The 24,172-nt window shown below is 47.8% G+C and overlaps 1 protein-coding gene across 3 annotated transcripts; it reads left to right on the top strand.

Annotated features, from left to right (window-relative positions):
* The first annotated feature begins 259 nt into the window (after positions 1-259).
* Positions 260-23,947, top strand: CD34 (CD34 molecule). 3 transcript variants are annotated; one of them, XM_021682519.2, is made up of 9 exons: positions 260-576; positions 10,836-11,018; positions 11,669-11,922; positions 13,385-13,465; positions 20,903-21,053; positions 21,220-21,272; positions 21,591-21,755; positions 22,458-22,672; positions 23,813-23,947. In XM_021682519.2, the coding sequence occupies exons 1-8, from the start codon at positions 498-500 to the stop codon at positions 22,641-22,643; spliced, it is 1,152 nt and encodes a 383-aa protein (XP_021538194.1). In that variant the 5' UTR covers positions 260-497; the 3' UTR covers positions 22,644-22,672; positions 23,813-23,947. The 3 variants fall into 3 exon arrangements, with proteins under 3 accessions (XP_021538194.1, XP_021538193.1, XP_021538195.1); XM_021682518.1 differs by having other exon boundaries at positions 22,458-23,947; XM_021682520.1 differs by lacking the exons at positions 22,458-22,672; positions 23,813-23,947 and adding an exon at positions 22,320-22,417.
* The last annotated feature ends 225 nt before the right edge of the window (positions 23,948-24,172 follow it).

The raw sequence follows: 24,172 nt of genomic DNA, 5'->3' as shown, positions 1-24,172 counted from the left end.
AGCAAAATGCTCACACTTGTAAACTCGGGTCCTAGAGCCCTTGGGCAAGATTGTTCTCGCTTAAAGCTAAAAATAAAGAAAAACAAAAAGGAAAGAACACACACAGAGAGAGAACTCCGAGGAAACTTGCCCCTGCCACCGGCCAGGCTGACACAAAGGGGTTAAAAGTTAAGTGGAAGTCGAGCTTGAAGGAGCAAGACGGGGCCTCTATATAAAGTTGAAGGAGTCGTCTGGAGCCCGCACAAACCTCCACCTTTTTTGGCCTCCACGGCGGCAACCCCGGCCCCTGTTAACGTCCTCCGCCTGTGGGACTGAGCGGGGAAGCTCACGGTAGTGGCGGCCAAGGAAAGGGGCCGGCCTTGCCAGGAATAAAGAGGGAGGGGAGGGAAGAAAGCCAGCTCGCCCACCCCGCTCCCGGGCGGAGGGCGGGGGCGGCGCGTCCCGCGGGCCGAGCGCGTCTCGGGCTGAGCGCATCTCTCCGGAGCGGCGCGGGAAGGATGCTGGTCGGCAGGGGCGCGCGCGCGGGGCGCGGGATGCCGCGGGGCTGGACCGCGCTCTGCCTGCTCAGTCTGCTGCGTGAGTACCGGCCGCGCGCCCGGGCGGGCGGGGAGGGTCCCCGCTCTCCCGCGGCCGAGAGCGCAGAGCCCGGGGGCGCGGAGGGAAGGGACCCCGGCCCTCACCCACGCCCCACGCCCACCGCGGCTCGGGGCTCGGGCCGGACCCGGGCCCTTTGAACCGCGCCCCGCCGGGACCGGCGCAGTCACCTGGGAAGCGGCGGGGCGGACGGGAAGGGCAGGGCGGGCCACCCCGCCGCCAGGGTCAGCCAGCCCAGGTGTCAACGGGCCGGCGCGCCCCGGGCTTCCCAGAGTCAGAGCGTGCGACTCCTTGGAGTTGTCTCTAAAGTAAAGGGCTTCGAAGATGCCAGTCTGTTCGCGCGGTCAAAGGTGCGGAGCGCAAAATCGGAGCCAGAGCCAGGAGAGGGGAGGAGGGAGGCAGGAAAGTTTTGCGCCCGGGGGTTGATTCCGAAAGCCCCCGCCTGAGCGGCTGCTGGGAAGCGAGCGCAGGCGCCCGCCCGACCACCGGGCAGGGCAAGCCCGAGTGGTACCTTTAAGGAATGCGAGCGAGGCCAACCTGGGACGAGGCCCCGGGCTCGGACGCCCAGGAGGCCTAGGAGTCCAGCTGAGTTAGGTGACCAGGGGAGTGTGGAATGAAGAACAGTCCGTGAAAAGATCCTTCCGTGAAAAGATCGGAAAGCTAAATTACAACTCCCTCTTCCCACACCTACACCCAGTCCCCTCTTCCCACACCCACACCCAGTCCCAGGGAGAGAAGGTGGCGGTAGATGGGGTTTGTTCTGCGCCTTGCCTCCCTCTCCCCATCGCAACCCCCCACCCTGGCACCAACTCAGACTTGTTACATTTGGGGGCTTTCTCCCCCTTCCCCCTCCAAGTTCTGAAACTAGTGAATAGGTTAGCAGGCTAGTGGACGCTCCTCCAGTCACACACACTTGCCCCTACTCCTTAAGATCTTGCTCTCACTTTGGTGAAGAAATAATAGGCACTCAATAAATATTTATTCTTAATTGCTTTCATTTGGGGATAGCATTCTCCATCTCATCTCATTGCATTTAGAAGGTTTTAAACATTGTCCGTTGTTCTCCCTTTTGCTCAAGATTCTGCTTCCGGCCCTCTAGGGCTCCCAACTCCCTATTCTTACTCCATCTGAAAGGCCACCCACCATGGCCGCACAGAGTGACCTGGGCCTGCCAGTTAGGCCCCTTTGCTCTCATTGTCCTCTGCTGTCCCCCTCTGTGCCCACCCAGTTAGAGAGAGACTCGGGCTTGAGAAAGCTCTAAGGAAGGCTCTGGTTTGACCAGTTTGGCAGCCGTGGATCTGCCCTCTGGGGCAGGGAAAAAGCTGTTACTGAGCTGTCGAAGTGCTAGACTGGGGAACTCCCCTGGGTGCTAGACGACACCCTCCTAGCAGGGGGGAGTTGATGAACAGCTGATCAGATGTTCCACTCTCCTTTGGCTACACAGCTTGTGATGACCTGGTCCCCGGCCGAGTGAGGCCCACCCTTTTTTATTTCCTCAGCTGGTCAGCTTCAGTCTCGCCTTGGCCTGTAGCAGGAGGTGGAGGGAGCAACTGACCTCCTGCAAAATCTGGGCCAGACAGGCTGAGAATGCCACTGTTTCAGCTTTGGGGGTGACAGCTGGGGCATGGACTACTTGGGCCAATCTGGAGCTTTACGTCTTCCCCGAGAACTTTCTAGGGTTTGTTTATTTTTTTAATGCTAAGAGTCATTTTCTGTCCTGGTATACATCGTGGGATAAATAAATGAGTGATCGTATCTTGAAATGCCAACGGAGGGACATTGCAGGAATTCCGTGCTATTACTGCAAAATGTAGGGTACCGGGGTTTCGCTGGTTTCCGTGTCATGTACACCGACAGAGAGCTTTGTTCTGGGAAGTTCTTTCTGTCCCCGTGAGAAGTTGGCATAAGGATGGGCACAGCAGTGAACCAAAAGTAGACTCTTCTTGCTGTGGATGGGGCTGCTCTGGGTGGTGACCAGAGTCAGAGTGGGAGCTGAGAGGCCACCAGGGAGGACTGCCGTGCCACCAACTGGGAGGAGAAGCCTTTCAGTTATTAGGAAACCCCATTTGTCAGGCTCGGGCTATCTGTTCCTTCCAAGACCTCCATGGCCTATCTTTCCTCTCACCATAAGGACACCCCCCCAACCCCCCCCCGCCCCTTCACATTCCTCTTCTTCCTTTGGGTCCTTCGTGCATGCTGACCCCACACCCATATCCTGTCTGGGGCTACATGTAAGAGGGGAAAAAAGAAGAGGGAAAAGAATTTTATCAGATATTTTCCAGAGGAGAGAGGACTCCACCCTTTGAACCTCTGCCACATGGCGACTGAGGAGGAGGAGCAGGCTTGGGGACCTCTGACTAATTCAGTGGCCCCCAGTGGTCCCCTTTGTAGGGTCGGTCCGGTTGGCAGCACCTTTGCAAATGCAAGTCTTCTTCCGCAGCATTCCTGTTTGACTGAGAAAACACGCCTGGGCATCTTTGTTCTTATCCCTTTGGCTCCACCTCCTGGGCCTCCTTGCTCGCTTGTCCTCACCTCTTTCCTTCTCTGAGTCTTTGTCTCCAAAAGCTCAGGGCAAGGAGCACCAAACTGCAGCAGATAAACTCGGGCACAGAGTCTTACAAAACAAATAGAAAAAGGAGGAACAAATTCCACTTCACAAGGCCTCACTGCCTGATTTCCCTTAGATGCCGGGCAGGAGGGCCTGGGCTCACTCTCAGAGCTGGAGGGTTGCTCAGCTCCCCGAGGGTGCCTGGCCTCCCTCTCTCGGTGACTTTGCCTGCTCTCACTAAACAGCCCTGAGTGTGGAGAACTGAAAATGTGAAGGTGTGGAAAAAGAACAAAAACACCACCCTCCAAGAGAAAATGCTCGGAGTTGCCAGGGCAGAATTTCCTATTTTTCTGGATTTTGACTTCTCTAATGAGAACATTCTCTTCCCTCCTCAGCTAAGAAATAAAAACACATTATCTATGATGTTTTGTTCCGACAGCTGCTGACTTTGCTAAGGAGAAAGATGCATGCATCCCGGGGGAGTGAGGTGCACACGAATAGGGATGGACTGAGGTGTACTTTGTAGCACCTGTTCTCTGGCCCCTCCCAATCCCCGGATCAGTCGCTTCCCTTTGGATGTAAAGGAAAAGGCCTTTTGGCTTAACTGGGAAGTCTGCTTCTTCCTGATTTGGGGGGAAAGACTCCAAGAACCCACAACTGATAGCTTGTAGTGGAGCAGCATTTCTAGGTGGCCAATTGTGTTGTTAAAGAAAATGCCTTAAAGAATCTCTGGGTGAAAAAAAAACCAGGCCTTGGATGTGCAGGGGCAGACAGGAGGTTGAATTGCTGAGCATGATACAGATAAAGTGGAACTTTGTATCTGATGGGCCCAAGAGATGCAGGCTGTGGGAATCCAGAGGCCAGAAGGAGGAGAAAGGAGGGGTGCCTGGAGCAGCACAGAAACAGTGGTGCCTGAGGGTGGAGAAGACCCGGCAAGGAGAAACTCTTCATGGTGTGGCAGGGGTGCTTAGCACAGTGATGTCTAAGTAGTTCAAGCTTACGCCGGTGTCTCTTCTGGGCTGGGCTGTGATCTGGTGCCATGCCCTCAAACCTTTGATAAACACACACTCACCTGGTATTAGTGTGCTCTGGAAGAAAGGACCGGGTACTTGGCTGGCCCCCGGTGAATCGGAAGGAGAAAGGCAGCAGCCTGAGGACAGGGAGGCACAGAGCTGTGGCAAAGGGGTCAGTGGCAATGAGGAGAATGAAGGAAGAGGGGACTGGGAGAAACGTTGGGCCCCCAGAGGAAGCTCAGGAGCCTGGGGTTCCAGGGTAAGTGGATGGGGGCCAAGACCAGCTATTTGCATATTAAAGAGGAGTCCCAGTCCACTGGTAGCCTCAGACCACAGACACTTGGTTTATGCTCACATCACAGCTTAGGTTCAGAGGAACCATCAGAAGGCCAACAAGCCAGTTCTTTGTGCTAGTCCAAGATGCCCAATCTTAGTGAGACGCATAACAAGGACGCTTCCTGAGTGCTCCCAGAAAAGACGGGTGGCTCACCACCTCCCAGAGTAGTTCATTCCATTAAAAAACAAAACAAAACAAAAACATGTTATTTTCAGCATTTCTTTGTATTACAATGAAGTTAGCTTTCTTGTATCTTCTAATCATTAACTTTAAATTCTATTCTTAATTAGAACCAGTTAATCTTCAGTAACTTCTTTTTTTTAAGATTTTATTTATTTATTTGAGAGAGAGAGCACAAGCAGGGGGAGTGGCAGAGGGAGAAGCAGGCTCCCCGCTGAGCAGGGAGCCCGAAATGGGGCTGATCCTGGGACTCCAGGATCATGACCTGAGCCAAAGGCAGACTCTTAACCGGCTGAGCCACCCAGGCACTCCAATCTTCAGTAACTTCTAATCTAATTCTATTCTTGGAACTACCACAGATGAAGCTGATATTGACCTGTCTGATCCCACTAGATTATAAACTCCTTGACGACAGAGATTTATTTAAGTTGGGATGACACCCACACCACACCGCAGGAAGGAGTCTTCTCTTACTCTGTGCTCCCACAGCACTGAGCATGGTCCTTTGCACATCACTGGTGCTTATGACAAAAAATAAGAGTGAGTAAGTAAGTGAAATGAGTCTTGAATGAAGTTATTTATTCTCCCTCCCCAGATTCTTCTTTTCTGGATCAGAGGTTGGCAAACTTTTTCTGTCAAGAGCCACATAGTAAATATTGTAGACTCTGGAAGCCATATGTTGTCTCTGATGCATAGTCTACTCTGTTTTATTTTACAACACTTGAAACATGTAAAAGCCCTTCTTAGCTCACTGGCCATACAACAAACGGCCTGTGGGCAGATTGGGTCCACCAGCTGTTCGCCAACCCCCGATCTAGATGAAGTAACTCCAGGGCCTCAACCATATGAGGCTTGGTTTCTAGAACTCTCCTGATTCTGGTCATCCTCCCATGGTCGCTCCCTAATTTAATAAATTCCCTCTTAAACTGAAGCCCTGAATGCAACGGCTGTCCATAGAGGCGGTTGGCGTGCATATGTCTGTCATGGGCGCCATGCAATCTGAGGACTTCTTCCGAGCTCAGATGGTCGTGCTTGGCGCCCTGAGTAGAATGAATGAGTCCAAGAGACGCTTCCAACACTAAAGAAATTTATAATGTAACTGAGGCAACAAGACCTATACTCAGGAAACATCATATATGATTTTGTGCCAGATAAGTGGCAGAGAGACGTGTCTGAAGGCCTCTGAGAAGCAGAAGGAAGGGGGCCCTTGACTAAAGATAACCGCTATTTCTTGAGCGTTTACCAGCCGGGCTAACTGCTTTAAGCCCCTTAACTCCTCTATTCCTCAAAACAACTAGGAGGTAGGGGCGGTTTTTATTCCCATTTCACAGGTAAGGTCTAGAGAATTGAGGAAGCCTCCTTCCAAGCCCTGACAGCGAGAACAGGGTAAAGAAACCTCAGTACACGGTCTGACTGCCGAGCCCACACTCTTCACATGGAGGCTTCTCTGTTTTCTCAGAAACAGACTGGGAGGTCCCAGTGGAGGCAGCAGGCTGCTTCTTCCCAGTGCTGTCTCCCTGTGGGCTGAGACACCCAAGAATTCCTCCCAGAAACCCCTCTGGGGCCGGCTGCCAGGATTGGAACAGAAGGATGGGATGGGGCTGTCTGGCCAGGAGATCAGGGAAACACCAGCAAAAAAACCCCCACTAAACATAAGAGGGTCTTTGAAAAGCAAAACCAAGGGACACCTGGGTGGCTCAGTTGATTAAGCATCTGCCTTCGGCTCAGGTCATGATCTCGGGGTCCTGGGATCGAACCCCAGCATCGTCGTTGGGCTCCCTGCTCAGTGGGGAGCCTGCTTCTGCCTCTCCCTCTGCTCATCCCCTGCTTGTGCATGCTCTCTCTCTCTAAAATAAATAAATAAAATCTTAAAAAAAAAAAAAAAAAACAAGACCAAGTATAGTCTCCTAAAGCATGGGAATTTAGCTAGTTAGGTAGCAGAGCTTTCTGGATGGGAGGAGCTGTACACCCTCTTTCAAGATGAAAAGATTTTTCATTTTACTAATTGTAGGTAGAAATCTCTTAAAAATATATTACGTTCCGCCCCTGCTTCCTTAGTGTGCCCCTCAAAAAAAGGACTTCAACTTCCATGATTCGGTTGGATCAGGAAAATAATTTGGTTATGGTGCAACTCAGTGACTTTGTTAGTGCTTATTAAGGTGTATGCATTTATTTACTCCTACCATAAATGATGCCAGTTTGGTGTGGGTTTTAATACTCATGCCTGTTTTTCTTTTATCTCTGTTTCTTCTTTTTTAAGCTGTTGTTTCTCCTTATTGTTTGCTTCTAGGAGTCTCTAATTTTTAGTTTTAGCTAGGATATCAAATAACCAAGCTTGTTAGAACTACGTGGAAGACAAGAATAATCGTCTCTGAATAAGTGCCTATAAGTTAAATGCATTACTTTTACTACAGGACTTTTGTGACCTCTATTTGGCCATTTTGGGTTCTTATCCTCGTTTTTGCTAACTTCCTGATACCTTGTCTCCTCCCTTTGCCCCAGGTTCATGAGTTGAGATCAAATAGGGTATCTAGAGTCAAATCGGGTACCTAGGGAGACACAGTTAGTAAAGGTAGAATGGGAAGTAAACAGCAGAAGCTAGCCTTTTGTTTGATTTTAAATTGTACTTTTGTTTGATTTTAATTTGTTTGATTTTAAATTTGAAAATGATCTGTTGGATTGGGGCTAAAGGCTATTTGTCTGGAAGGCCCCGGTCTAGAATGGAATGGAGTGGAGGTTTCACTGATTGTCTCCTAGAATCGAACTGGTAAGCTGCTGTTACTCCCTTACCGAGTGGGGAGAACAAAAGCTCAGATAAAGAAGGGTCAGCATTTGACGGTTTAATGCCACGGACGTGTGTGGGAAGAGGATGAACAGAGACCTGTGATCAGTCTTTATTCATGTAAATGTTATTCCTGCAAGATGCAGTCTCTTCAGGGGAGCTCTAGGTAGAATGGGAGCCCTAGAAGCTGTGAAACCACGGGACTCCCTCCCTGCCAGTCACTCCGCAGCAGCCCCCCACCCACCCCCGGTTGGATTAGCTTCCAGGGCCCTACCGCCATGTTCCCTCGCTCTATACCAACTCAAACGTATCCTGTCACTGAGCCTTGCCTTTCTGGCCTCCCTCTTTGACTGTTTCTCCAGGCTCTCAGTGGGCATCCTTGCCCACTCCAGGCTCAGGGACATGAATCTGAGGTTGGGCTTTCATTCGCTTTGCAGATGGATCTGCTACCTTTGCTCGGTGTTTGGCCAGGTGGTGGGTGAGAGGAGGCTGCGGCCGCCGGGAGCCCGACCCTAGTGGGTCAGTAGCTGGCCTGGGTCCAGAGTTGCTTCACTCATCGGGCACAGGCACTCCTGTCCTCAGAACCAGCAGCAGGTCTCCGCGCACATCTGGAAAAGTTCAAAACTGTTTGTCTGGGCGAAGGAGGCCCTGGGGGAGGGGGTTCAAAAGCATGACATCACCTCAGTCAGGCCCAGCTTTCTTTGGAAAGAGAAAAGGGCTGGGCCAGGCTGAGCCAGATAGGATTCCCAGGAATTGATGTGTTGGAAGGAAGAAGAGGAAAGGGTGGGAAAGAAGGATGATGTCAAGGGGGAGTTCCAGTGGTGCCTTGGAGTGGTACCCGGAGAGGACGATATTTCGGTTCAGTGTCCACATGTTCCCACCACCTGCCCCCTTCGGTGAGTTCATACCTTAGAGGCAGATTGCTGAGCAGGTCCTATCTAGGAACAGAGGAAGACTGGATATGCTTCCCCATCTATTTTATTATGAGAAGACCACCTCCCACCTGACCCAGATAGGAGCCCATTCTTTTCTCTCCAGAAGGGTGGAGGATGCATCCTGATCCTTAGCAGTTTAGACTCCCTGACCCTCTGGCTCCTTCCACTCAAGTGTCTGCTAAACCTCAGTGGCCCCATTGCTCCCTGCCCCGCATAAACTATGGCCTCCCCTCTTGCCCAAAACCTTGGTGATTCAGGTTTTTATCTCTAAAATGGAGATGGTAATATCACTTCTTCCTCCCACTCACCTGCACGTAATATTAAGATATGATTATTGTCGGGCGCCTGGGTGGCTCGGTCGTTAGGCGTCTGCCTTCGGCTCAGGTCATGATCCCGGAGTCCCGGGATCGAGTCCCACATCAGGCTCCCTGCTCGGCGGGAAGCCTGCTTCTCCCTCTCCCACTCCCCCTGCTTGTGTTCCCGCTCTCGCTATCTCTCTCTCTGTCAAATAAATAAAATCTTAAAAAAAAAAAAAGATATGATTATTGTCTTCACCTTTCATATCAATCTACTTGTAGCAGGTGGGGAGGGAGGCAGATGTGGGAGAGTGAAACTTGTCACCATTTTTAAAGGCAGCATTCTTGGTCCCAAGTTAATTGCAATGAAACAAAAGCCTGACTTCCCTCTTGATGTCGAGGGAAAGAAGAGGTGTCATTCTACACTGCTATTTACCTGGAAACCCCAAAAGATACAGACCTAGATCTCAATCAGGAAAATATAAAGACAAGCTTTAGGGTGGCCTGGAATCCTCAGGGGTCTTTCCTTAAGGGTGGTACTGCTGGGCGCTGACCTCTAGGTACCAAGCCCATCCCTAAGGTTTATAGGGCCCACGCCAAGAATAGAATAGAGGCCCTCAGTCATATGTCTAAGTACTTCAAAGTTACCAATCAGGCCTATTTAAATGAAATATCCTCTGTCCTCTTACCTTGAAAATCATACCTTCATGGCCATCTGGAAGGCCACGTGTGAATTTGGACCCTGCCGGTCTCTGAGCAGGAAGAGATGGCCTTTAGCCCTAGCCCATCCCTCTTCCCTTCTTACTCACAACTCTGGCACACATTGTTGGGGATCTTCTATGCATGCAAGTGACACACCACCCACATGCTAAACGTGCAACCCTTCTCCCTGAAACAGCCACCTCTTGGCCACTCTCGTGCCTTGGAGGTACATACCCGGTGCTGCAGTTCACCCTCAGAAGGATGGACTGGGAGAAAGGGCTGCATGAAGATCCTCAAGTGAGCAAAGAGCCATTTGGGCAAGAAGTTCTAGAAATTCTGGTCCCCACTGTATGACCTAGGAGAGAGGGCACATCTCTGTTGGCCCCATGGACTCCTCATGGTTTGGGGCCGGGCAGAGTAGAAGGAGGAACAGAATACAGACTCTGAAGTTCAGGTCCAGTCAGGAAGCTTCTCTTTCCTGGGTGTAAGGATGGCACTGATAGGTACCCCAGGAAACATGGAAGGGCAAGGACCTTCATGAAGATCTTCAGAGAATAATTAAATCCGGGAGCATTACACTATACCAATTTAATATTTGTCATTAATTTTCCCAACAATCCATGTAAGAAAAGACCCTCACTTTAGAGATTGGTAAACTGAGATACACACATATATATACACACACATGCGTTAAACTACGTAGTTATTGGCAGAGTCAGAACTAAGCTTTCTTCCCACTACATTTGATGAGAAACCAGGCCTTATATTCTCTAGTCCATCCACTGGATTCCTAGGTCAGAGCTTCTTGAAAGAAATCTGTGTGTGTGCGGGGGGCGCTGCTTACTGAGTTTCTCAACAAAAGACAAGGAGGATGAGTTTGCAGGCCATAAGGGAAAGAATGAAGGGAGTTTGGGAATGGGGAAGCCTTAGACAGAAGATTTTTAAGGGGGGGGGTGCATGGAAATGGCATGGCTGTAGTGATTATTCCAAGAGTATATTACTCTAGTGGATGGAGAGTGATGGAAGAGAGGAAGACACATTAAAAAGGAAATAAAGGTACTTCCTCCCCCATATTTTAGATCTCTGTGATATTTATTGAGATATAATTTGATATTTTAGTATTTTACTTAACATGTTACAAACATTGCCTTGTATTCTCATGTGGCTTTAGTTTTTCTTACAATTTTTTATTTGTAATGATTATGGTACATGACGTGCATATAGCATTTATCCTATTGTAATTCATTTAGTTGTTTGCAACTTTCCCCTCCTATAAATAGTACTATATTAGACACTTGGTGCATACAAGCTTTCCCTTCCTTATTTTCTTAGGGAAAATCTAGTAGTGAGAAATTAGTCACCTGTCCAGAAGGATAGTCTTGATGTCATGATGTCATGAGGCTCCAGGATGATTGAGGTTCTGACTTGTCCTCCTTGTTTCTTTATAGCCTCTGGGTTCCCAAATACAGAAAACATGACTGCTATCACCAAAGAGTCAACCCCCCAAGAAATAACTTCAACTGTGTTTGCAAATGTATCCAACCAGAAGGCCACCACCCTAAGTCCTCTTGGAAGTACCACCCTGTACCTTGTCTCTCAGGACAACAGTGGTACCACTGCAACCATCTCAGGTAAAAAGTGCTTGTCTCAGGCCCCAGAGGGATGCTGCTGGTGCCTGGGTAAAGCATTAGGATATTTGCAGACCACCGCCAGGCCTCCTTTCCCCCACAGATGGAAACATACAAGCCCCACGAAATATGGTTTGTGCATCATGCTTTGGGGACCCTGAAGTAAGTTCCTGATAATTTATAGTGATATATAGTGACAACTTTCTCAGGCAGCTTTAGCAGCTGATCCTGATCAGTCATTCTCCTTGTACCCTGCTCTCATGCTGAGTTCAGGTTAGTGATAAAACAAGGATCAGATGAAGACTCCCTAGAAATCTCTGATCTCTTCAGGTTCAAACTGCTTTTTGACTTCTTTAGGGTAGACCAGAATCCAGTTCAGTGTCAGAAACCCAAAAGCTCTTCTAATAACATTTTCAATTATAGCTGTGGTTCCAACAGCTGGCTTGAAATGAGTTTGGTAAGGGTTGGGACATGAAGTAGCTCTTAATTCCCCAAATTCCCTTTTCTGGTTTGAAGTTCATGCCAATATCATTCTCTATAAGGTTTTAATTCAAGACGGTGAACTGAGACATGTGTAGGGGTGTGTGTGTGTGTGTGTGTGTGTGTTTATGCAAACATGTGCACATGCACACTTGTGTTTTGGTCTATTTCAGAGACTACAGTCAATATCACATCTACCTCTGAGATCACCCCAGTGCCCGGGACCACGAGCTCTTCTGTCCAGTCACAGACCTCTTTAGCTATCACAGTAACTTCTATCCCAACCAACTTTTCAACTTCAGACATGACCTTGAAGCCCAGTCTGCTACCTGGAAATGTTTCGGATTCCCCATACAACAGCACCAGCCTTGTGACATCCCCCACTGAACACTCTACATCATTTTCTCTTACCCCAAGTACCATCAGGGTGGGTGAATTGGACCAAAAGTGGCAGATTACCCCCTCACTTCATATGTATGCAAACCCTCTCTTCCTTTCAACCTCTCCTCATCCCAAGCAGTGAGATTTGGGTCATGTAAGAATTAGCAGGGAAAATATGTAGCTTAGGGGTGCTTGGGTGGCTCAGTGAGTTAAGCGTCTGACTCTTGATTTCAGCTCAGGTCATGACCTTAAGATTGTGGGATCAAGCCCCATGTTGGGCTCCACGCTCAGCGAGGAGTCTGCTAGAGATTTTCTCTCTCCCTCTGCCCCTCCCCTTTCTCACATGCTCTCTCTCTGTCTCTCTAAATAAATAAATAATATTTTTTTAAAAAAGAAACTATGCAGCTTAAATATTCCTGGAAAGGATAGACAGGGGAAGAGAATAGTGGAGACAGGTATACCCAATGCTGTGGGTATTGCATTTCTAAGGAGTAGAAAGTAAAGAGGGATTCTTGGAGGTCTGCTGTGGTTCTTGTTAGTACCTCTCCATCTGGGCTTTGACCAGGGCACCATCTCCCTTTGGGCATATTTGGAAACCATCCTCCATTTAATGGGGCAACTTTTCCAAAAAGGTTTAGGACAACTACCATTTCCTGTATATGAGAAGGTTTGGGCGCCTGGGTGGCTCAGTTGGTTGGGCGACTGCCTTCGGCTCAGGTCATGATCCTGGAGTCCCGGGATCGAGTCCCGCATCGGGCTTCCTGCTCAGCAGGGAGTCTGCTTCTCCCTCTGACCCTCCTCCCTCTCATGCTCTCTGTCTCTCATTCTCTCTCTCTCAAATAAATAAATAAAATCTTATAAAAAAAAAAAACCTGCTGTATATGAGAAGGTTTGACAGTATGCCAGGCATAGAGAAGCCGTGAAGAACCGGGCAGCCCAGGGATGGTGAGCTCAGCCTTGGGGTCTATGGCTGTCAACAGCTTTTAGCAGGAAGGGGAGAAAATATGAGGGCATGGAGCCTCGAGGCAGGTGTAAGGAACCTGCCTGGTTTCTGTTTTTAAAGGAACTAGAATAGGAATCTGGGGAGTCCAAGGGGCCAAGAGGAAAAAGAGTGTCACCAGGTTCTGCCTGGCTACCCCATTATCTGTTTGCTTACATGGCCTTGCTTGCAAGTGTATAATCCACTGCAGGGAAAACAGCCCCAGTGGGAAAAGTTCCTCCCTTCTTCCATTTCTGTACCATCCAAGCTAATGTTTACCAAGACTGCAGATAGCTACTTGCTGGCAAGCCTGGGATAGTAACAAGTTTTGATTATCTGATGGGGATGGGAGTGAGATGGTGGAAGGGAGGAATACCATTGTATAGCTCTAGTCCCTTAACATTTTTAAATTTCCTTTTTCCTAAAACCTCTTAAAAGAGTACCTCACAGAAATCAAAGAGGAAAAGGTGGGGGAGGGAATGAGGGGCAAAGATACTGGCTTATTTACTTTGTTTTTGTTTTAATACAGGGAGAAATCAAATGTTCCCAAGTCAAAGAAGTGAAATTGGCCCAAGGTATCTGCCTGGAGCTAAATGAGACCTACAGCTGTGTAAGTCAAACTCCCCTCCACCTCACCCCCATCCTTTCCTCCTCCCTCTTGTCCCACAATCCTTTCTGAACATCCTTAAGCCATCTTGGACTGGACCAGACTTTGGTGGGGGTGGGAAGAACTTAGCTTGGTCAGGCACTTTCCAGCACTGAGCTTTGGGTTTAGGGAGTAAGAGGCCCCATCTGGTGGGCAAAGAAGGTAAAACCAATTTTATTTAAATTTAGTTGTTACTTTTTCCCTCCTCTGTTGTACATTGAATATGTATGTACATAGTCAGATTTAGGTTTGCTTTTGTGTTAAGAAAGTCCTTAGTGAAATATAAACTGGTAACCTAAAATACCAATTGTTTATTATTATTGACATATAACTCTTTAATCCATATAGAGTGTCTTTGTGCTTAATGCTATAGTTTCCATATAACCGGTTTTCCTAACACTATTTATTGAATGATACCCTCTGTTGTTGATTGGAATGCTGTTTTTTAGCTTCTATTAAGTTTTTATATGTCCCAGGGCATATTCTTCAGAGATATTTTATTTGTTCGGTTTGTCTTTTTTTTTGCCTGTTTTAAATTTTTTTAAATTATTATACTTTTACATTGTAGTATTTTAAATATCCAGCCAAGCAGGTCTTTGCTTGCTACACTATAAAAAAATGTATTTTTTGCCTATTCTTTTAGAAAAACTCTAGAAACATCTTGTCAAAATTAAAAAAAAAAAACAAAATTTTCATTGGAACTGCTATAAGTCCCTCTGTATTTTTCTGGTCTTCTCTTGTATTGTTCAGAATATTGTCCTTTTAGTTTTCAAAAACTAAAAGCTAGGTTTTTTTTCCTGTAGGCTTTATGAACTTTTTAAGGTTATTTATAATATAGATTTCCCATTAAATATTCTAATTGATCATTGGTGGTATATTAGAAAGTTGAGTTCTGAAATTTATCTTGGGTTTAGCCATTTTCTTTAACATACTTGTTAATTACAAGAGCTTTATAGTTGATTTTTTTTTTAAGGCAAGCTATCTTGTTACCTACCACAATACATTGTTTTTCTCCTCCTTTTTAGTAGTTACACCTTGTTTCAGTTTCAAGTCTTATTGCATTGGTAAGACTATACTGTACAGCATTAACTTTTAATGGTGATAGCAGACGTTCTTGCTTTGTTCCGGTAAATTTTCCTGACAGTTACAATTTCCTTGACAAAGAATGGAACGACAGGACTCTTCCTATTCACTTGTAGGAAAAAACATTTCCTTACAAGTTGGGAATCCATTTAAGGGAGCCATATATGTGGTGTGTGATTGCATAGATTGGGAAGGACCTGGGTAGACTGTAGTCTGTAGAAAACATTCGGCTATTTATTTGGTCCATTCTGACTACCCATATTTTACCTGTGATTTTCAGCTGGGTCATTCTGACTCACAGATCTCTTAAAATTATACCTAAGGTCTTTATTTAGCCTAGGACTTTTAAAAACAATGGGGATTGCAAAGATACTAGGTCACACAATAGATAACAAGTGCAATGTGCAAAATGGTGAACTTAAACATGATTATACAATGTACAGGTAATACTCTGTGTTTCTGATACTGACTTTCAACTCTACTTATTTAAAAAAAAATTGCCAAACCCTTTGCTAATTATAGCTTTAAAAAAGTAACTTTTATTTTTTTTTAGTAATATCCTGGTTAAGCACTTATTTTCCTGTGCCAAAATGCTGCTTCTTTGTACCACCGATTTAGAACTAATTGCAGAGCATTCTAAGTGTCTGTCCATTGCTCTTCGAGGTTCACATTTAACTAGGGTCATCGTACAAGACAAGGTGCTGGAAAGTTACTGCTACTCCAGAAATAACTGCTCTTACTGTGCTGTGGTTGCTTTCTCTCTGTGGTCTTTATGGTCTCATCTATTCATGCCACAGCTGAGAAGGTCTGTACTCCCTTCTGAGGTCTGGGGAGGATCTGTGAGTAGGGATGTGGAAAGACAGCAAGTCCTCTGGTATCCTGAAGAAGGCTTCTGCACTGCTCATGATGAATCAGCTCTGTGGTAGCACCAGGTCATGCTACGGTTTTCCTGGCCCCTCTGCCAGTCTTGGTCCCCTTTCTTCCTCAGGGGTCCTTTGCCCCAGCCCCCAAGCAGCAGTGCCTCCTAAGCCCCGCAAGGTAATTTTTCCCCAGTCAGCAATTCTCGCTCAGAATCTTTAGCCAAAGCTCCCGATTGTGTTTCAGATTCCTTTTCCTTGAGTCCTAATGCATGTTTGTCTGATAATCAATCTGTTCCAAGGGCTGTGAGTGGCATGGTGCCTGCTCATTTTCCTTAGGTTGCCTTTGCACTCTTGGTGTCAGAAGGCCTTAAGGCACTGGTTCTAACTGTGGGAAACTCAAGTCCCACTCACAGCCTGAGGAGAAGCATGAAGGATTTGAATTCCCCTAACATCATGTCCTTGAGTACTTGTGTTGTGTTGGCATGCTCCTGCATCCAGTGTATTCCCATAACAGAATTACGCTTGACTGTTCTCAGGTATTCAGACACTCACTCTGCACTGGGATGTATTGCATATCCGACCTCGTAGCTCTCATTCTGTGGATCATATAGACCTGTCTTTTGTCCATGTATCTGCAGATATTTATTTCTCAACTACTCTCCTTTTGCTCCCCATCCTTCACCTTTAGACAGAAATCACCTCTGTCAGCTGGGGAAGGGAAGGCAACCCCACGCTCTTCTCAAGCACCTGCTACCCCATCTTAGAGTCCTCATTAGCAGCACCTGTCACTCTGAGTCTGACTTTCACTCTCTTGGCTGCAGTGTCAGGGTAATTTAGTTATTGTGGTTATGGTTTCCCAAATAATTTCCAAAATGTGAGATTACTTTATTCTCTTAGGCTATACCCATTTATCTAGGGGTTTCCACCAAGAAATTTTTTAAGGGTGGTAAAATACACATAACATAAAATGTACCATCTTAACCATTCAGAAGTCCTACAAATAGTTCAGCGGTATTAAGAACATTTGCATTGTTGTGCGGTCTCCAGAACTCTTCATCATCCAGAGCTGAAACTCTACACACATTAAACCACTTCCCATTTCCCCGCCTCCTAGTCCTTGGCCACCACCATTCTACTTTCTGTCTCTGTGAATCTGACTACTCCAGGTACCTCATAGGAGGGGAGTCATACAGCCTTTATCTTTTTGCGACTAACTTATATCACTTAGTGTAATGTCCTCAAGGTTCATCTGTGTTGTAACCTGTGTCAGAATTTACTTCCTTTTCAAGGCTGAATAATATTCCATTGTTTGTATAGACCATATTTTGTGTATCTCTTCATCCACCAACGAACACTTGGATTGCTTCCACCTTTTACCATGGTGAATAATATTGTTATGAACATGGGTGTACAAATATCTCTTTAACACTCTGATTTCATTTCTTTTTGGGTATATACCCAGAAGTAGAGTTGCTGGATTATTTGGTAAATCTATTTTTAAATTTTTGAAGACTCGACATACTGTTTTCTATAGCATTTGCACCATTTTGCATTCCCACCAACAGAGCACAAGGGTTTCAATGTGTCCACACCCTCACCAACATTTGTTATGTCCTGTTATTTATATATATATATATATATATATATATATATATATATCATCCCAGTGGTCATGAGGTGGTATGTCATTGTGCTTTTGATGGGCATTTCCTAATGATTGGTGTTGAACATCTTTTCATGTGCTTGTTGGCCATTTGCACATCCTCTTTGGAAAAATCTCTATTCAAGCCCTTTGCCCACTAATTTGTTTTTGAGAACTACCTTTCTTTTGAACCACATGTGTTTCTATGCAGAGGTTGTATTTACTCGGCTAGTTCACATCACCCTTATTCTGTCACATTGACTTCATCTCAGGCAGGCTGCTTCCAACCTCCAGATCATATCCCCCAGCCCACGCCTTCCTTGCCCTCTGCCCAAACACTAAAGGTCAGTTTCCATGCAGAAAAAAATAACTTACAGATGGAGGACAGATGAAGACAGTGTGTCTCCTGGAGAGAGCCTGAGATCTGGAGACAGCCTAACTCCTTGCCCTTGGCCTGCTGCCCCCTTGTTGTGTGACTTGTGGCAGGCCCTTCACTCCAGTCTCTAAATGAAAATAAAGTTTTACCTCCAATATCAAACTCGCACCAAAATAGATAAAATGAGAGAGAGAGCGAGAGAATGAGAATTGATCCTAAAAATCTCAGCACTGAGAAAAACCTTAAGGCTCATTTAGAAAAATACCTGTCCCTCTCTTCCCCACTCCAATGTTTAACATGCTTCTTTAACATGTTAAGAGTCTTTGCAAAGTTTGAGGGTGCTACCCAAGAAAGGTTAGATGGTTTTATTATTGTAGGTATTATTTTTGCAAAGTAACATGTGTGAGCAGATGTGGCTAGGGGCTCACAAATCTGATTCTCGTGAGCAAAATGGCAAAGGTTGTGGTTTCCTCCTGCCCACTCTCCCATGGTATCTGCCCACAGCCTCTCTTGGGGAAGGATGTTTATTTCAAGCATCCGGAGAAACACTGTGCTTTGTTCAAGATCCACCTGCTCCTCTCCAGTCCCCAACACAATTCACTGATGCTGCTGAACTCCAAAGTGGGAGGCTGGCCGCGGTCATTCCCTTGAATTTAGTCCAAGAAACTAAGCAAAGGGTGGAGGAATCCTGTGTGGAGGCCAAACCAGTTGGGACGTTAAGTTGAACAACAATTCTGTGAGTTCCTTTGTTTGTTTGGTGCTGTGCTTAGTGCAGTCTGGGTTCAAAATTATGAAGTTATGTAACGTACACCCACTCCCCCAACTAAGGAGTCTTAGAGTCTAGCCAGAGTGAAATGACTATAACAGTAAGGCAGAAGATGATCAAACCTCAAAATGTGGATTCTGAGGGATATGGTACATAGTATGGTTGTTTATTAATAGTAACAGTACTAGCTGTCATTTGTCCAGTGCCCATTAGGTTCCACAGACACCTTGTTGGGCACTCTTCATACAACATCTCCTTAGTCACAACTCAGTCTTCAGCTTAGGAACCTCACACTCAGACCAGCTGCATGACTTGCAAAGAACCTAGTAAATAGCAGAGGCAAGGCTGATGCCCAGTCTATGGAAGATAGGACCAACTTCATGGAGGAGGTGGGATTTGAGTGGAGTCTTGAAGGATGGGGAATCCAAGGAAGAAGGTGGTGTTCTTCCTTCTTCTTATAGCCAGGGTTGTGAAGGTCACAGGCTCTCACACATTTGGGCTTCCCATGGTGGTAGCACCCCATCCGAAGGCCTTTCCCTACCAGCTTCTCCAGCACACATTCTCCCCATTCTTCAAGACCTACTTTGACATGTTACTGCTAACCCCAAACCTGATGTGCCCTCACCCTCCTTTGAATGTCCATAGCATTTTAGCAGTACCTTTGTCATGGTTCCTACCATGGAACTACCTCTGTCACCTGTCTCTTTGTGCCTCAGTTTCTTCATCTGTCAAAGGGGGAGAATAATAACACCCATCTGAAAGGGTTATGCAAAGCCTAAATGAGCCAATATGCGTAAAGTACTCAGAACAGTGCCGGAGACATAGTAAGCATCATGTATGTTCTCTGCCATGCATGCAGACAGAGCTGTGACTGTGTGAAGTTCATAGCTATCCCCACCCCCACCCCTAGCCCACCACACACTTGATACACGTGCAGAGATTTTCACAGTGTCTTACAATCGGGGCTTCATAAATGTCAGAAGAGGTGACTATGGTTGAGGTGCAGCTTCTTAAGATTCTGTAGTTTGAGCAAGGTGCCGTTTTGTGTGGCTTGTTTAGATTATGCAGGAGCCCTGTCCCTCTGTTTCTCTCAGGAAGGAGACGTAGCTCAACCAGAGACACTCCAGAAGCCCGGAGTCATCTACGTAGGGACTTCCCTCCTCATCCAGAAGGCATGGTGTTTGGGAGGGTGTGGTGCTCACAGGAAAGCAACACAAGGCTCCCCAAAGAGAAAGGATCCTAGAGAAGAAACAGCCTGTTGATCATATCCAATGGTGTCCAGACTGCCTGCCGCAAATGCTGTTTTCAAGAACCAGATTTTTCCAGAAACAGAGCCTCTATCCAAGCACTTCCTTAGAGACCTTTCCCTCAGGGGTAAAACAGCAGTGGCTGGAGAATTCAAATTTCTGTGACCTTGGTTCTTGAGGGCCTTCTCAGGCTACCTCTGGACTCCTCTCTGTGACCTGGAGGTTAGGTAGCCCTGCTCTTCTGGCCTCATCCGAGCCCAGTGAGCTCCTCCTGAGCTCCCTTAAATTCCAACTGAGAGAAGAAAGCTGGGGCCTCGGGCCAATCCCGACTCTGCCTTGTGCAGGAGCAAAGGATCCTGGGCTTTCCTGCCGCGGGCCACAGCCGTAGGAAAATACCCAGGCTGCTTTCCAAGCTGGGAGGGCCCCAAGGAGCGGCGCTGCCCCACAAACAGGAAGCTTTCTCCCCCACGGAGGCTCAGTTCGGATGCCCCTCACACGCCCCAGCAGTTTTCCCCGAACAGGAAAGCTGTCGGAGCTGTTCAGGCATTTCCTCCTCACCATCTGCCATCCGGACAGAAGAGAGAGTCTTGGTTTCGGTTCCTTTCCTGTGCGGGGGGGGTGGGGGGGTGCTCTGATTGGAAGCTGCTGGAACACATCCTGGGACATGTGAGAAGAACAGGGTGTTGCAAGGGTACAGCCAGTGTTTCCGACTCATCCCGGTCCCGGGACTCAACTATCAAAGAATCATGAGGATTTCTCCTCGGGGGGCTGAGTCCTTGAGTCCCAGAGACCAGCCAGCAGCCTGGAGCAATCTGTGAACCTCATGGAAAACTGGGTTCCATGCCATTAATGAGAAAGAGGGGATGATAAAAAAACGCCATTTCAGTTCGAGCCGGCTCTCTGCGAGCCCCCTTGGGGGGGTAGGAGGGAAGGGCCCGCTGATGCCACTGAGGCTATAGCCAGAGATTTGTGCTCTATCCTCACTTCCCTTGGCCTTTCCTCCAACATTTGGGGCTATTGTGACCTTGAAACAAAGGATTTTCTCTTTGTCAGTAACGTACTGTTCGTATTTTCTGGTATCGGCGATTTCTTTCGACTTTAATTTGAAATAGTGTGTGTGTGCATGGGCAATCCTTCAATAAGATGATGTTCCCTGAATTCGTTCTCAGCCCCTTTCAGTGCTGCTTATGGCGCTGATACATATTGTCTTGGTTACTGGAAAATTTTGGAGTTTTTTTCTTGTTGAGTTTTTGCACATATATAGTTCACAGGATTTTTTTTTTTTCCAGTTATAATTTTAGGGGGGAAAAGGGTAATAGAGAGTAATAGTGTGACTTGAATCAGGATTATTGCCTAAGACTCTGGACCCAGTTCAGGGTACATTAGTAATTTCATCTTCTGCTCGCCATTTCTTTCTGTCTTCCCAGGAGGACTTTAAGAAGGATAATGAAGAGGAACTAACCCAAGTCCTGTGTGAGAAGGAGCAGGCTGAGCCTGGGGCCGGGGTGTGCTCCTTGCTTCTGGCCCAGTCTGAGGTGAGGCCTCACTGCCTGCTGCTGGTCTTGGCCAACAGAACAGGTAAGGGGCGCATCTGTCTTGGGGTCTAGGGAGAAGAGCTGGGCTGACTTTGGGAGAGGCTCTCCTGAGATGGACCACCCTGGCCATCAGAGCATCATCTAGAACATCATAGGAGGGCACAGCTCTTCCAGCTTCTAGATTCAGCAGTCCCTGTTTCTAATTCTAGAACTTTCCAGGAAGCTCCAACTTCTGAAAAAGCACCAGTCTGACCTGAAAAAGGTAAGTTCTCTAAGATGATGGGAATTCTCAGAGGGAATACTCGGTCAAGGGAATTCATTCGAGTAGGGGAGAAAGTAATTCTCTTTTCTAGACCTGTCCTTCCTATCTCTCCAACTTTCTCCGACAGTCTTTACCTTTCTGTGCTTGAACCAAAATTTTATGGTGCAACTTGATTAAGAGATGTCAGTCTTCAATCCTGTTTAGAAAAATCCCTGAGGTCAAAGTCTTCTTGTGTTTCTCCTCTGTTGGGTCTAGCATGGGCTCCAGAACTCACATCCCACAAGTGACAGTCTGTCTGTTCTGTGTCTTCCCTTCCAGCTGGGGATCCAAGGCTTCACTGAGCAAGATGTTGGGAGCCACCAGAGCTCTTCCCGCAAGACCCTGATTGCACTGGTCACCTCAGGGATCCTGCTGGCTGTCTTGGGCACCACTGGCTATTTCCTGATGAACCGCCGCAGCTGGAGTCCCACAGGAGAAAGGCTGGTCAGTTTAGGGGTCCAGGGCAAAGAAAATGAGGAAGATAGTGGTCCTCTGGGGAGGTCCATAAGTGTCACGAAGCGGGGAGGAGAAATCCCAGGAAAGGTACTTCTGTGCCTTTATGCATGGACGTGCATACACGCACATTACCATGTCAGTGGACAAGGCTGAATAATATGGAGCAGATTAGGAAGAGGGCACTAACTGGGGTCAGCCCAACCGCTCACTGTGGCAGCAGATGGCTCATATCATCTATTTCTGATTTTGCCAGGGGTAGTTCAGCTGGGTACAACCAGAACAGGCTGTTAAATCAGCCACACTTTTTTGCATGTGTATTAAGTGCCCATGGGTCCCATCTAGCTCACAGGAAGGGACATATGGAAAGAAAATATACTCTTGAAGTGTTCTGGATGTGGGAGGACAACGCTGGGGTTTGACTCTTGGCCTCTGGCCTGCTCCCTTCTCTGGGGAGGTTATTCCATCCTGGGGACTGCCTGGTTGCTGGCGGGAGCTGGTTATTGAGTCTCAGTGGCACGGTGTGGTGCCTCTCCTCTGTCCTTTCTCCTCTAGGAGCTGGAACCCTGACCGCTCTTCAGGAAGAAAGGAGTCTGCACATGCAGCTGCAACCCCCCCTCTCCCTCCTCCCCCCCATCACCGCCTCACTCCCCTGCTTACCAGATAATGCTCCTTTATTTATACACTGTCTAGGGCGAAGACCCTTATTACACGGAGAACGGTGGAGGCCAGGGCTATAGCTCAGGCCCTGGGGCCTCCCCTGAGGCTCAGGGAAAGGCCAGTGTGAACCGAGGGGCTCAGGAGAACGGGACCGGCCAGGCCACATCCAGAAACGGCCATTCAGCAAGACAACACGTGGTGGCTGATACGGAATTGTGACTCGGCTGGGAGGGGCAAGGCTGGGCAAGGTCTGGGGAAGGGGACCCTCCCTGCATCTGACCACAAGCTGCTTCGATCCCTTACCTTCTCCCCTTCCTGCTGCACACACCCTCGGAGGCCGTTCCTGGGGCCCTGCACCCCACCAGGCCGAGGGTCTCTCTCTACCTTGGGGACCGGGAGGTAACCCCTGCCCTTTCCACGTTCAGCTCGCTAAGCTTAGAATCTGGTCTACTTTGAGTGAAGGTATGAGGGGGAAATGCCAAAGTGCAGGGAAGCTACCAGGGTTGGGGGTGGGGGGATGATGATCTTGCATCATTCACACATGGGCTTCTTCCCTCTCCCTCCTCTCTGCCTTATTAAAAGAACTCCCAGGGGAAGCATGGGCTTTTTCTGGGCTACAATTTCCTCCCAGGAGGCTTTGCCTTTTCCTGTTTCTTCCTCATGTCTGTCTTCTCTACTTTAGGGAAACCAAAGCAACCCAATGTACCCGCTCCTTTGTAATGATATAACCAGCAAGACTTGTTGTCTTAAACTGTCTCCCTTATGCCCACGCCAAGTCACTGTGGATTCAGGCACTGGCTTCCCTCAGGTTCCCCTGAGCTCCACACCTTCTTCCCCCACATCTGCGTACAAAAGCCTGCACTGTTTTCTGGCTGAGCCTGGAACGAGGCTCCAAGTTTTGAACAATGTCTTGTGTCTGTGTTTGGGAGACAGGGTAGGGGTGCATGGACACATGCGTTCCTACCTTTGGGGACAGATGAGGGAGAGGGGATGGCTCAGTCCTTGTCTCTCTGGGGCTCACAGAGTCTCCTCTTGGGCCCCTGTTTCTCCCTGTGGGTCCGAGTGGACAGGACCATGGGACCAGATCTTTGAGCCAAGCCTCTTGACCTGTGCACCTCTGAGGAAACCCCTTGCTCAGAGGCTAGGTCCTGGCCTTATCCTCTGATCTCGATGGCTTCCTCCTTCCTCCCCCTGACTCCTGGGTTGAGCTGTGGACTCAGTCTCCCAGCAGACTCCTTTCTGTCTCTGCCTCCCCCACCCCAACCCCCTCACTGCTCTGCACCCCCGTGTAGTCAGGGCCCCTCAACATCTCCAGAGGGGCTTCATCACAAGCCACCTCCTCTGTCGGTGGCCCAGGTTTTCATTTGTATTTTTGTTTTTTTTTCCAGAGGGGTGAGCAGGGATCCTGGTTTCAATGACGGTTGGAAATAGAACTTTCCAGAGATAGGAAGATTGGGTGGATTTTATTTCTGAATACAAAATGGTGTGTGTAAATACTGTAATTAAAGTGATACTGAGACACATCTGTTCTATGTCGCTGTCCCAGCCAGGTGTGTCTGAAGGCCACAGTGGTGTCCCAGTCATACTGGGCTGGACTTCACAATGATATGGAGTGGGGTCGGGGGGGGTGCTGGGGGGGGGCAAGCCAGGAAAGAGGTGGGCCCATCTCAGGGGATACAGGCAGAAACCAGGGTGCTGCTCTTTGGCCAAGTCTCCGGCAGTTGGAGGAGGCTCACAGAAAGGTTGGA

This window comes from Neomonachus schauinslandi, chromosome 6 (genome assembly GCF_002201575.2).
Source record: "Neomonachus schauinslandi chromosome 6, ASM220157v2, whole genome shotgun sequence".
Classification (NCBI taxonomy): Eukaryota; Metazoa; Chordata; class Mammalia; order Carnivora; family Phocidae; genus Neomonachus; species Neomonachus schauinslandi.
Note: the sequence above shows the minus strand (reverse complement) of the source record. Positions and strands in the feature narration are given on the sequence as shown.

Coding starts and splice junctions, on each gene's coding strand:
- CD34 (XM_021682519.2), top strand. CDS start 498: ATGCTGGTCGGCAGGGGCGCGCGCGCGGGGCGCGGGATGCCGCGGGGC. Junction 13,466..20,902: donor TAAATGAGACCTACAGCTGT/GTAAGTCAAACT, acceptor CTGTCTTCCCAG/GAGGACTTTAAGAAGGATAA. Junction 21,054..21,219: donor GGTCTTGGCCAACAGAACAG/GTAAGGGGCGCA, acceptor TTCTAATTCTAG/AACTTTCCAGGAAGCTCCAA.